General features: G+C 25.2%; 1 protein-coding gene across 6 annotated transcripts in view; it reads right to left on the bottom strand.

Annotated features, from left to right (window-relative positions):
• Window positions 1–14,944, bottom strand: part of LOC126898521 (calmodulin-binding transcription activator 1) — a 67,455-nt gene that overhangs the window by 17,347 nt on the left and 35,164 nt on the right. For all 6 annotated transcript variants that reach the window (XM_050672628.1, XM_050672627.1, XM_050672625.1 and 3 more), the window contains 13 exons: window positions 13,689–13,799; window positions 13,190–13,494; window positions 10,528–10,655; window positions 10,343–10,464; window positions 8,826–8,949; window positions 8,185–8,402; window positions 7,942–8,108; window positions 3,873–3,975; window positions 3,649–3,781; window positions 3,504–3,588; window positions 3,358–3,437; window positions 3,154–3,280; window positions 2,981–3,081 (listed from right to left, as the gene is read on the bottom strand). In XM_050672628.1, coding sequence (XP_050528585.1) covers window positions 2,981–3,081; window positions 3,154–3,280; window positions 3,358–3,437; window positions 3,504–3,588; window positions 3,649–3,781; window positions 3,873–3,975; window positions 7,942–8,108; window positions 8,185–8,402; window positions 8,826–8,949; window positions 10,343–10,464; window positions 10,528–10,655; window positions 13,190–13,494; window positions 13,689–13,799 — 1,804 coding nt within the window. The remainder of the gene's footprint in view (window positions 1–2,980; window positions 3,082–3,153; window positions 3,281–3,357; window positions 3,438–3,503; window positions 3,589–3,648; window positions 3,782–3,872; window positions 3,976–7,941; window positions 8,109–8,184; window positions 8,403–8,825; window positions 8,950–10,342; window positions 10,465–10,527; window positions 10,656–13,189; window positions 13,495–13,688; window positions 13,800–14,944) is intronic.

A 14,944-nucleotide genomic window follows, 5' to 3' on the forward strand; every position in this document is an offset into this window, starting at 1 on the left:
TCCGAAATAACAATCATATTATGTCAATTGCCACCGGAATATCTGGTAATATTTTTCTTTTTCTTTGCCTTAATCCCAACTACTTGGGGTCGGCCACCCTTATCCTAAGCTTCCACTTGACACGATCTCCCACATCTTCTACGCTCACATCAGCTGTCCTCAAATCGCATTCAATAGCATCCCTCCATCTCTTTTTTGGTCTTCCTCTATCTCTTCTTCCTTCAACATTCATTTCTATAACTGTTCTTACAGCTTTCGATTCTTCTTTCCTCATACCATGACTAAACAATCTAAGTCTATTTTCTGTCATCTTATCCACGATTGACGCAACACCTATACTTCCTCTTATATGCTCGTTCCTTATCCTATCTTCTCTAGTCACTCCACTCATCCAACTAAGCATTCTCATCTCTGCTACACTTATTCTCTGCTCTACTTTCTTATCAACCGCCCAACACTATGAACCATACATCATAGCTGGCCTCACAATTTCATACTAAATTTAAAAACTATAATTAGTATTTATTCATATATTATATTTTAAAATCAAAGAACTACTAATCAGGATATAATTAAAGAAATAAGAGTTCATGTTGCTTTTAAAATATTTCACCAATTTCTCTAAAGGAAACACTATCTACAGATTTGCATCGAAGCGTTTCTTATGATAGTGATTTTAATCACTGTCAGATATCATCTATACTTATCTCATCTATGCCACGTCTATACTGTGCCTCGACCCCACTGTGCTACCGTTTTTTTTTTTTTTTGGTCTTCTTCTTCCTCTTCTTCCTTCAACATTCATTTCTATAACTGTTTTTACAGCTTCGATTCTTCTCTGTTCGTAATATGACCAAACCATCTAAGTCTATTTTCTCTCATCTTATCCACGATTGACGCTACACCTATACTCAATATTATATGTTCGTTCCTTATCCTATCTTTTCTAGTCACTCCATTCATCCATCTAAGCTTTCTCGTCTCTATTACAATCATTATATATTCTATTTTTTCGTCAACCGCCCAACATTGGGATTCTCTTATTGCATAAAACACCAAACGCTTCTCATTATTGATCTCCACTTATAATTAATTCTACGCTTACGTCAATTTCAATACCACCTGATTCTTTTTAAAATTACCTTAAATATTTAAATTTTCTACATTTCCTATTGCATTTTCACTTATTATCCTTACTCTTCTCGTTTCATTGACCTCGTGTGTTCTTTTGTCAAACTTATACTCTATTTAGTCGCACAAAAAATATATTAACTAAATTACTTAAATTTCCAATGCCGTATTTAGAGTGTTATAGTGCGCACAATAGACCAACGGGTCTGAGTGCATGGCCATTATGTCCACCTCGATAATAACTAGAGGGTTATAGACTAGAATGTCCTTGGAGATGGCACATTTTTACCAAACATTTGAAGCAAAATTTCGTTAACAATTATTAAAAAAATTACTACGAAATTTTACTTTTTTTGACTTTAGTGGACACTTCCTATAGAAGTGAAGTCATTGGACAGATTTTTTTATTAAAGAATGTTATTGAACTTAAATTTTATGATAACTTCAATAGACACGGGAATTTTAGAACATTGTCAAAAGTTAAAAAATAAAAAAAATTGTATTAACTTTTTTATTTTTTAAATTATTTTTTTCTTAAGTTTTTAATTAAATTTTCTAAATAGGAATTGAATAAAAAGTTTATTATCTAAACTATTAGTAATATTTAATAAATAATAAATAAATCATATTTATACAATTTTTCAAAATAAAGTATTAGTCATGTTATATTACGTGAAAAAAATCTAAATCGAAAAATAATATTCAACGATTATAATTTTTTTTTATGTAAAAAAATTAAAAAAAAATTTTCTATTATTGAAATGTAATTCCTTTAACTAGATATTTATTACGCGGTTTCTTTTGGTGTATTTATTGACAATATTGGTCATGTAAGAGCTGAATATTAGTATTTCACATTAAAATTAAAACCTTCTCATCATCGCATCGAAGCTAAAAAGAATTTTTAGTCATTAGTTTAATTAATTATTTAATTACAGTTTCAATTATTAAACCGTATACATTTATTAATTTATTTATTGTATACACACAGACACAAATAAAATTTTAATATTAATATTACAAGTGAGTAGTGACATAAATTTTGTGTTCGAGGGTGCCAAAATTATGAATACGGCCCTGGTATTATGAATAATACCCATTCAATAATTTATATAATTCTACAATAGTCAATAATTATGTTTACTTAAATATATATATATGGTAAAAATATATAGCATTATTCTACAAGTAGCATATCTAAACAAAGAGGATGAATTATTGTTAAATTTTGAATTAAACTTAACAAATATCAACTATACTTATTTGCATAGTATATTCGTTAAAATTATAATCAATAAAAAAAAAATTAAATATTTGGTGTTATATTTAAAGAATCTCTTTTCTACTTCAAAAATTATAAATACTTGTATTTTCAATTTTAATTAACATTAGAAGTAACTCAAATTACTCAACGATTTGAACTTACACAGCATTGTATTTTTTGCTCTAAACTACTAACAATCATATATATATAAATTATGTTACCCGAATAAAAACTATATTATATTACGTACTGATGTAAAATAAAATATAATTATCGAAATATTATAATTTCCAAAATACGATAAAAATGGAAATAACAGAAATGTTTAAATATGAAGCGTACAGGGAAAAACCAAAATAATAATATTTGTTGTATTCTGAGGAAGTTGTATAGTTAGTTTAAATTTACAATAAACAAATTTAAAATAAGGTAAGGAAAATGTTTGGTATGCAGTTAAAAAAAAATTATTTTATTTTTAGCCTTTTCTTTAAAATTATTTTAAAAAGATACTTCAATTTTTCCTCTGCACCTTTCATATATTTATTTATAAATTATTTATTACTAATACTTTAAAAATTAACTTACAAATTATGAAATTAGACTTTTTAAGAATAGGTGATCGTTCTATTGAAATACCACTATCGGAACTCGGTGACTGCAGAGGTAGCGTATCACTTTTTTGGAACCTATAAAAACATATTAGTTTTGATAAAATTATGTATCTTGCTAAAATTTAATTTCATTAAAAAATTATTTACTTTTGTATAGAAGGACAATGTTGTAGCGATTTTAAAACCCGTTTGTAGTGGTCATTTGTTTGTGAAAAATTTAAATAATGTTTTTTGTTATTTTGATCACATTGATTATCAGTATTCTCTTTTAAAGCTAAACATTAAAAAAAATAAATAAAACTGTGTTCATCAAGAATTAAATAAGTATTCGAAAAGTAATAATAAACTCACACAAATCATAATGGTTTAACTGGGCAGTTTGTGAACTAGGAACGTCAAATTTGTGAAATGAATTTTCTTTTTTAATCTCACTAAACAAATTAAGAATAAAAAAAATTTTATATTTAAAAAAATTCTGATATAAATATAATTTTTACCTAATAAACTCATTAGGTTTTGTAAAAATATCATCAGTTAATTTATCACATGTATAGTATTGATTATGATTAAAATCATTGAAATCTAAAAAAGTCAATATTAAATTTTAGCTAGATGTAAAAGTAATAAAATTATTAGTCTTACATTGATGGACGGATTCTAATATCTCAGTCTGAAAATAATCGGAGTTCATGATACTGTTAGAATTTTGAACTGTCTGATTCCATTGACAAAGTAAAACTGCAGTATCTTTATGTCCTTTCTTACATGCCCACATCTTAAGTATAAATATAAGTATAAAATATATTGTACAAAATTTGTAAATAATGGGGAGTCTATGATCTACTAAATTTTTTTATAAATCATACCAATGGAGTGTATCCTTCACAATCTTGTTTAGAAACATTTATTTCCATTTCTAGAAATTGTGAAACCTTTTCCAATTTCCATTGTAGCAATTTACATACTAGTCTAGAAAAGTATAATTTCACAACAAAATGAAAAAATGTAACGATTTTTTTTTAATTTTTCTGTTCTATTTTATAATACATAAAGGTTTTCTAAAAATATATGAAGGTAATAGAAAACTAAACCACTTGATTTTCATGAACTATAGCTTGCCGCTACTTAACAAATATTTTTATTATTGAAAATTAAAAATAAAAACATAAAATAATACCACTTACATACCATTTAAAAAACACTTTAGATTTATTATGATTATAATTTGATTATACCTTGATCATAAAAACCAGTTGATTTTTATGAAAAAAAACAATACAATAAGAATTGAACTATTTTATTATAATAGCCATAGGTATAACATTATACATATGACAAGAGAGCATATTTTTATGTTTTACATATTTTTACTAATATAATGCAGTTCAAAAGAAGAAAAAAATTCGCCATTTTTTTGGTGTTTACAACAAAAATTTTTTTTTTGAGATTTTTTGGTGTTGACAGAATATTTATCAATTTTTAAAATGTATATAATTATTGTATAAAAATTCAAATTCCCCAGATTACAATTTTTTTCTATGAAAAATAAAATTATTATTATTATTACAAAATAATATATATGAAAATGTTTAAATTAATAAATATATATATGTATGTGTGTTTGAATTTATAGGTACGATGAAACAAGTTAACACCTTTAAACTTTAATTGAATCTCTGAAAAAATGTACTCACCATAAAAAATGAAATTTGGTATTATTCAACTATAAAAATTGTCAAATCTTTTACGAATTTTAATAAAGATTTTGCTCCGCGTCTGGAGTAGGTTGACATAAGTTGATAAGTTAACATACCTTAACTAAATTTATGTTATGCGTAAAAATTTATTATGTATGTATTTCTCATTTAAAAGGGAGTTATTGCCTACCCTTTAAAGAAATTTTAGATTTGATACATAATTATTACCGAGTTATTGAAAAAAAAAATGTAGTGTGCAAATTTTAAAAGGGAAATCGTCCTGATGGTATATTCCTCTATAATTATTATAGGCCAGTCAATGAAGGAGTAATTTTGGCGAAAAGAGCTGATAAATAAATTCTTTAAATAGTCATTATGTAGCTCTGGATATTTTTTATGTATTAATTTTGTACTAATTCATTAGGGTTTATATTTAAATTAAAATTAGTTCGTACTTTCTTCTCGAATTGCTTTAAAATCAAGTCAAGTTATTATAGATGTAATGTATGAATAAAGATTTAAGGTTATTAAATTAAAATCAACATATACATTTTTTAAACCATACATACCTTTTTTGCAAAAATGATACAATATTGTTATTTACGGCGTAAGATTTAAATTTCAACTTAATAAATAAATACATTTTTTAACGGTAGCTAAAAGAATACAACACAAATAAAGACTACTTGTAATTAAAGTTTTATTCATATTAGTGGAGTACTAAATGGGATTTTTGAATAAAAATTAAATAGGGAAAGTTGTATTTTCATTACTTGTATTTAAAATAATTTGCTTGTAATTAGTTGAACAATATCAGTTGCTGAACAAATAAACCTAATAGGCCAGTCAACAAAGAAAAAATGGCGGAAAAAATTACCAACCAAATTTTTTTTTTTTAAAAGTTGATATGTATAATGACATACTAAAAGTCCTCATCGATTGGACTTGAGTTTTTTTTTACAGCCTCGCAAAAATTAAAAAATATGAGCTTTTTTAATTTTTTCAAAAAATATTTAACTAACAAAAAAAAATTTCGTACAGAAGTTGTTTAAAAGACAATTTTAAACAAAAAAGGTAACTTATATTTTTTCATTTAAACAAATATTTTTCGAGTTACATTACATTTAATATGAGTACTAAAATTTATTTTCCAATTTTTTTCATTTTACGGTTACTTTTTATCATGTTATACTTACATTAGATACAATGTTATAAATGCATATGTGTGTATGTGTGTGTTTATTTATTTATAGTATCTTTAAAGTGTAGTGTATAATAAGATACAACCGATAGAGTAAGTAATTGATTTGACGCTATATTGTTTAAACCCAACTAAACGCTAAATTGTACATTCCCAAACAACAATTATACTATGTTAATTGCTGCTAATCTTTTTCTTTTTCTTTGCCATAATCTCAACTACTTGGGGTCGGCCACCCTCATCCAAACTTCCACTTGACACGGTCTCCCACATCTTCTACGCTCACATCAGCTGTCCTCATATCGCATTCAATAACATCCCTCCATCTCTTTTTTGGTCTTCCTCTACCTCTTATTCCTTCAACATTCATTTTTATAACTGTTCTTACAGCTTCCGATTCTTCTATCCTCATAACAGACCAAACCATCTAAGTTTATTTTCTGTCATCTTATCCACGATTGACGCTACACCTATACTCCCTCTTATATGCTCGTTCCTTATTCTATTTTTTCTAGTCACTCCACTCATCCAACTAAGCATTTTCATCTCTGCTACACTCATTCTCTGCTTTACTTTCTTATCAACCGCCTAACACTCTGAACCATACATCATTGCTAGTCTCACTACATTGTTGTAGAATTTACCTTTTAGTCTCATTGGAAATCTTTTATCGCATTAAGACCCCAGACGCTTCTCTCTACTTCAACTACCCGCACTTAATCTTGTGTCTTACATTCTCGTCAATACCATCGCTCTTTTGCACTATTGATCCTAAATACTTAAAACTTTCCACCTCTCCAATCACGTCCTTGCCTATTGTCACTGATCTCCTCATTTCACCTACCTCATGTTCTCTTTTGTCAACTCAGCCAGAATTTCTAGTAATGATAAAATTAATTGTCATAAAGTGTCTAAAATTGGTTTTGTTCTAGTAAACTCAATGGTGGATAATAACTTTCATGATATAAATCTTAAAAGGTCAAATAAAGTTATAACTGTATCTTCAATAACTTCTATTGTTAAAATTAATAATGAAATAATTAAAGTAAACCCACTGCTACTATTTCAACTAATCGCTATTTAAAAAAAAAACCAGCAGTGTCCCGGCACAGTGTGTATAATTGGGTGCAGTATAGATGATTAAAATCATTATCAAAAAACAACGCCTTGGTGCAAATCTGTAGATAGTGTTTAATTTTTAAATTTTAATGGATTATTACAAAAGCTACATGATCTCCTATTTCCTTATTTATATCCTAAATACAAGTTATATGCATTACTAGTGCAAAGTATGTAATCGATGGAGGATTTCTCCACTATAAAGTTATTTGACAAATGTATCAAACAAAATTTTTTTCCATTTTCTTATTCATTTTCCCATTCTAAATTTTTATAGAATATATCTTCAACAATAGTAAAATTTTCTTAATCTTCAATCTTTATTTCCATTGAATTTGTACACCATTGACCTTTACAATGTTCACATATAATAGAACATTTAAGCCCTGTTTTTCGGCAGCCACAATTTTTACCACCTCCAGCACCAGACTAAAGGCCGTTTTATGGCAATTATCTTTATTATTTGCAGAAATTCCGGTGGCAATTAACATAATATAATTGTTGTTTGGAAATGTACAATTTAGCGTCAAATCAATTACTTACTCTATCGGTTGTATCTTAATATACACTACACTTTAATGATACTATAAATAAATAAACTCACACATACACACATATGCATTTATAACATTTTATCAATAATTATTAAAAAAGTTTTTTTTTTCATTTTTTTCTACAATTTTTTTTTTTTTTTTTGTGAAATGCATAGTTCTATAAACAGTTATGAAAATAAAAACATGTCTTGTATAAAACATATATAATTCGAATTTGTTTGTTTATGATCCTAATATATGTATCATTGTAGTACAAACGACGAATTATAATTTTTTAACTAAATAATACGCATTACACCTAGGAATGTCTAAATCATTCATATTATAAAATTAAATAGAGATGATTTAAATTCAATAAATTTACTTAGAATAGCCTAAAAAAGCAGCCATGTGTAAAATAGTCGTTTCAGTATCCAATTGCTTAATATTACACTCGGATTCTGGTTTCCACGAAAATTGTTTTATGTGTTCGCAATAATCAACAAGCCGTTCTTCAAAGTTTGATTTGTTAAACAAATCCAAATTTTCTTTCTAAAAAGTAACTTTCTAATATAAAGTCTATGAATAAAACAAAAATAATAAACGTAAAATTTAATTTAAAACTTACGAGTAGAAGATGTGATTGTTGACTTATAGGTTGTAAATATTCTTCGAGTAAATCTAATTTTTGAAGTAAATAGAATTTAAGTAGTGATGAAGTGTCTGTGACAGTTAATGATGATATCGTGAGGGGAAACTCGCGTTGGCGGTATTCAAAAATAGCTGTGGACGATATAGGTCTTCCGTCAACGATAACTTGTAAAGTAACTGTCCCAATATCATGTGCTAAGTATAAAACAAAAAAAATTAGTAAAATTATTATCCATTTATTTTTACGTTGTGTATTAACTTAAAAATCATTTGGAAATATTTTTGTTAATTCCTCAGTTATTAAACGTTTTATTTTTTTTCATAAAAAATATTCGGATTACATTGCAAGTTAAACCTACGTATATTTAATCTATTCAGATTTTGAGTATAATGTAATTTTAAAATCTTTATATGAATGATAATAGTGACATGGTTTTTGGTGGAGGAGTTAAAAAAATGTTATTGAGCTTTCCATTTGGTCTTTTATCTAGACTTATAAAAAAGATTATGAAACTACAGCCTTCACAAATTTTTCAATCTACACCTATGTAATAAAAGTTAAATATTAAAAATCAAATTACTCTAATTTTAAAATATAATGAACAATATTATAATTACCAGGACAATAGCAACGCAGGACACCTTCTTGAATGAGAGTAGTAGAAACTTCAACTGAATCAAACATCACAGTGTACGAAGAAGATGAATACCACGGTCCCGTAACTAGTATTTTAACACCACCCTAAGAAAATACTAGCAAATTCAATAAATGTTGTTTATAGATTATTTTTTGTATCATACTACAATAAAATATATTTTTCCAAAGAAATTGATTAAAAAATATATGAATCGAACCCTATAGACTTATTGGAGTATAATTCTACAGTAGCAACAGAGTTTTGTTGTATTAGTGTATTTTTAGTAATATATTAAAATGTCCCTTTGGTATCATAATAATAGCGCGCAGAAAAATATCATAGATCCCATTCTCTTGTAATTTTTATAGCAGTAAGGATTTATAATTCCTTCCTCAAAAAACATTTTACGAATTTTCAAATTTTGAAGAAAGACTAAAGAAATATTGAAAAATTTTAACTGAAATTTCACAAATTTCGATTTTTATTTAATTACTTAAACAGTATGTGTATTTATACAGACGTTTTTTATATGTTTAATTATAAAGTACATATAAAAAGCTTTAATTTGGTTCAAGTTTAAAAAAAAAACTAATATTTTAGAATATTATCAAAATTTAAATAAAATAATTTAATTTTTTATGTATGATTTTGCATTTAATCAATAGCAAAATGTCGCATATTTTTACAAAATATTTATATTTTGTTATAACAACCAATTACACGTAGAGAAATAATGGTTGGAATATTTTTGATATAGTAAATTTAAAAATCTTTAATTTTTTTAATAGTATTGTATGATTTAGATGTTTTGTTTCTATACATTTTTATTTCATTTTAAATTACATTCTTTTGGCATTAACATGGAGTATATTTAACAAAGTCAAATTTTTTGAAAGATTATCAAGAATGTTTGGATTTCCAAAAAAAATATGCCGTCAGCAAAGTAAATGTTCTTTGAAAACTTTATAATAATATTAAAAAAACACTACACGTCTCCTACACGATAAATTGAAAAATGATGTACAAATAATACATTAATAATGAAATAACAATCATGTTACACATCTCTCGCCTGATTTTGTATCGTATTAACATACCTAATTTTATCGACAATAAAGCACGTATGAAGTTTTTTTGTAAATAGATAAATTTGTAAAGTAATTTCTTCGGATAAAATTATTTTGCAAACGCTTTACATAACTCATTTATATAACAGTAATATAAACTTAAAATTTTGATTCTGAAATAAATTTAAAATTTTTTATAACAAGCAATAAATTTATAACGAGAATTTTATTTTGATAGTAAATTTATAGTTAGAAGCTATACTAAAATATGGAATCACAGAATATTTTTTGACCTTTTATTAGTTTTTTAATAAATCTAATTTTATAAGTTCTATGAATGTTTTTCAACTTATTATCATATTTTTCCTTATTAAAACTTTAAAATGTTTCATTTTTATCGAAAATATAAAATATTTCATTTTTAACTGACCTCAGGAAATGCCCACCCAGGGGAATAATCTGTAATTTGCAATACATCGATATCCATTTGAATATGTCCAATAGAATTTTGTGAGCACTCTGCATTTGTACTCATTCCTGTCACCAAGCTTGCTGTAAGAGGAGAAAACTCAACAATTTTTTTTTAATTAATTTAGTAAAACTATTTTTTATTACTTGATGTTTGATGGTCTGTATTTTCTAAAATATCCAACTCTTGGAAGTCAGTTAGCATATCAAAAGCGTCCAAATTTACAAAAACGTCATCACCAGTTACATTTTTGTTGTTTCTATTATCATCCAGTCTGTTCAAATGTTTAAAATATAATTTTAGAATTTTCCAATAATACGAGTAAATAATACCCTTTTAAGACCAGTGGAGAAAATATGATATTTTATAATATATTTTCAACATTTTTACAGAAATTTCGTCATTTTTGACTTTAATATCACATAAATTGGAAAAAAATATCATTAAGACATTATTCATTAGATAATAGAACAATCATCTAAACATTTTTTTTATAATATTGTATTATATTTCAAAGCTTGAACTTGATATAAAATAGAATTTGTCAGACTTTTCGCAATATTTTCAAAAGTCGAGTTAAAGAACAAAAATAACATATGTGGATGACCTTTTAAAACTTTTTGTACTTAGATTTTTCATCACATTATAGATGCATACCAAAAGTAAGATTATTGTCTCTAGTATACTCTGTTAAATCTCATTTTATTAGTGTTTAAAAAAAAAAAGTTGCATCAGCTTTAAAATATAGACAATTTTTTTTGAAAATGCTTATATTTAAGGTAGCATTATTTTGTAATATTTTTTTTTAATTTTTAAAAATGAAGGGGTTTTTTTAATTTTAGTCTCTGATAAGCTCATTAATATTAAAATCGGATTCTTTTGACATAATGGCATTGAAATCGAACCAGTGAGAGCTGAGAACTTTCATGGACAAACATAAAAAATGCACACATCATTACAAAACCAATATCTCTTCAGATTCGCATTGAAACTAAAAAATATATAATTTAATATAATCCTCAAATATACACGGAAACTTTCAAATTACTATAAATTATTTGTAATTGACTGTAATTGTCAAATTAGCTAAAAGAGAAAAAATACACTTTGTTATAAAAGTAAAATAAATAGTAGGCAGCTCAAGTCTTCTTAAATTGCACCTATACTATTTAATGTAACATTAAATTAAACAGTTAAGTAGTACAAGAGAATTCAATTTAAGTGGTAAAGAAAAAACTTAATGTCGAGTATTATATTTAAGTTAGTTATTAATTATTACTATTATTATTATTATAACTAGGATTAAGTTTAAATTAGATTACATAAACATATAAAATAATTTAACTTGATAATTATGTATGTGTAATTTTTTAAATATATACTGAGTGATTAATTTATTACTGATCTAGTTAATTGAAAAATAAAATAATATTGATTTTTGTTTCTTTTAATAGCAGTTAGGGTAACTGTTCTAGTTACTGAAAACCCCAAGTAGTAAACATCATGAGTATTTCTTGAAATATTAACTCCAAAGTACAAAAGTTGAGTAATTTTGTTAATCTGAATATATATCCAGATTAAGTCAAACGACTTAATAAGTTCCTTTATAAGTATAAAATTGTTAATAACTTCGTATATATAATAAGAAATATTTATTACAAATATATTTTTCTGAAAGACCTTTACTACTAATGTACTAGATTAGTACTTTAAACTTATATAATTGATGTAAAAAAAACTGGAAATTGATTAAGGTTATGACACATTTTTTCTCAGTTAAACAATTTTATGAAATAAAATTATTTTTTTTCCATCTAAAAAAAAAACCTTTAACATTAATTTTTGTAAATGGAAAATACTATTTTTATTTTGATAATATTACACAATAAAATTTTTAAAAAAATTAAATAAAATTTTTTTTATTAATTTAGTTTTTTTAATACAGCAATAATCTGTTTCATTAGATTATAAGTCATTTTTTATGTTAGTTGATGACAATTTACAACAATAAACTTGTGTTAATATAAGACTATGCGATTATTAATAGACATAAAATATGACACGATACCTTGTTTGACTTAGCCGCACATCACGTTATCAATCTAAATGAAAGTGTTTCGAAATCTTAATCAAAAGTACGCGGTGGTTTAGTAGTAAGATTGTTTCTACAACGCCTTTGATCGCAGGTTCTGATCCTGTACCGAGTCTCTTTTTATGACATGACTTCCGGTACATTTTCTACATTTTTACGTCAATCTCTAGCGGCCGTATTAAATATTAAAGATAGGATTTCTGTATTTATGATTATATCTTAGTCAAAATCTAATTTATTAATTAGATAATAATTAGATCTAATTTATAAAATGGAAAAATGAACACTTCTGTTATTTTTAATAATGAAATATGATTCAATTGATCTCTTATAACTAAACTTGAACATTCTGTTCACCAACAGATGAACAATAGACCAATTAAAAAATTATATGAACATAATTGTTTATCATTTTTTCCTCTATCATATTATCAAGTTAAAAGTAGGATTTCCCTTTAAAAAAATTAAAGATTTTTTTATTCGTAAACAAATGAAAAAAAATTAGTCAACTATATAATATTGTTGAGTTTTTAACCAAATAATTATTTCATAAGAAAAATTAAAAACTTTTTATAGTTTTTGAGAAAATAAGTGTCTCGCCTAAAATCAATACCCTGTAAATCAGTTAATACGACTAAATTTCTTTAATTTAGTTACGTAAAAATACATTTTCCTATGTTGTTATAGTAATTATACTACACACATTTTATTTTTACCTTAAAAGTTGGTCAGAATTAGCACAAGTTACAGCGGGCATGTTAACTGAAAGAGTCTTTTGGATGTCATCGTGTGACAAGTCTAAAGTAACATCATAAAATTCAGACTTGACATGATCTTCAATTTGTTGTTTCAAATTATTGTGATTCTGATAAATATTTATGATGTGATCATTTTGATTTTCTGGTCCCTGATAAATTTCTTTATTGTTATATCCATGCAAAATATCATCGTTTGTTCGACTATTTTCAGGTGTGTTATTTTGTGATAAATGTCTATTATTCATAAATGATCCACTTTCCCTCTATGGTTAAATTATATTGATATATATATATATATATTTTATATCATTATTATAACTAATACTAATTATAATATTTTTTTAATAAAATTATTATATTAAAAAAAAATTATTCGTTATAAAAAGCCCAGTTCATTAAAAGTATCGTCAACCTGCCTCTAAATATCATATAATTGATTAATAAATACAATACTTACACAATCGTACTTCATAATAATTTGTTGTTGTACTTGGTTATGAAATTCTTGTGTTGAATTTGGTATCAAATTATCATTTAATATATTTGAAGAAGAAAGTCCGCATTGAGTCTATGTAAATTATTATAAATTAAGTAATATAAATTTTTTTGAAATAACAATCTATTTTATAGTTAAAATATGAATATGTATTGTACACATTAATCAATAAACAATGAATTTAGTAAACGATTGAACGGACCTGAATGGAAAAATGTTGACGACAACTATATTACAAATAATTTATGGCCAATTGAACAAATTATTATATTACCTCCAATATTATTAAATCCGAATAAAAAAATATTTTTACTTAAACCTAAATCTTTAAAAAATTTTAAAACAAAAATGATTGATCAGATGAAAAAAATTGAAAATGAAGAACAAGTTAGAAAAAAATTATGATATAAATAACCTAAATATAGGGATTTTCATTAAGGAAAATTAAAGTTTACATTTTTTACTTCTGGAGATACTGTTTAATTTTTAGAAGAAATTTTGGATTATTTCATAAGCAAAATAAACTCTTTTTTCCTTATTTTTTCTTGATTGCACGTTTATGATGTACAATTCACATATAAATAAATTTAAATATATATTTTTATTTTATATAAAACGTGTATCAAAAATGTAAGTATGGACTTATAAAACAGGAAAGCCTATGAATATTTATAAAATAATAATATTTTTAGTTTAAATTTGGGATCGATATACATACAAAAGACAAGTCTTTGGACAATTTTTTTTTAAGATAAGTATTTAATAGGCTTTTTTTAACATATTTTTAAAGTCGGAACATTATCAAAAGTTAAGTTAAAAAAGTTCTACTTTTATAATACGTATATTTTAAGTTTTTACCTCCCATGTATAAGAAGGAATATTTAAATTTTTTAAATAAGCATGTCATATGAAAGGGATATGTATAAAATATTTATAAAAAAAAGTTTTCTTCTTCTTATTTTTTCTCGCCTTAATCCCAACTACTTGGGGTCGGCCAACCTTATCCTTAACTTCCACTTGACACGATCTACCACATCATCAAAGCTAACATCAGCTGTCCTCATATTACATTCAATTACACCCTTTCATTTCTTTTTCGGTCTTCTTCTTCCTCTTCTTCCTTCAACATTCATTTCTATAACTGTTCTTATAGCTTCCGATTCTTCTCTTCTCATAACACGACCAAACCATTTAAGTATATTTTCTCTCATCTTATC

This window comes from Daktulosphaira vitifoliae, unplaced genomic scaffold (genome assembly GCF_025091365.1).
Source record: "Daktulosphaira vitifoliae isolate Bord-2020 unplaced genomic scaffold, ASM2509136v1 Scaffold_2, whole genome shotgun sequence".
In the NCBI taxonomy this organism is placed as follows: Eukaryota; Metazoa; Arthropoda; class Insecta; order Hemiptera; family Phylloxeridae; genus Daktulosphaira; species Daktulosphaira vitifoliae.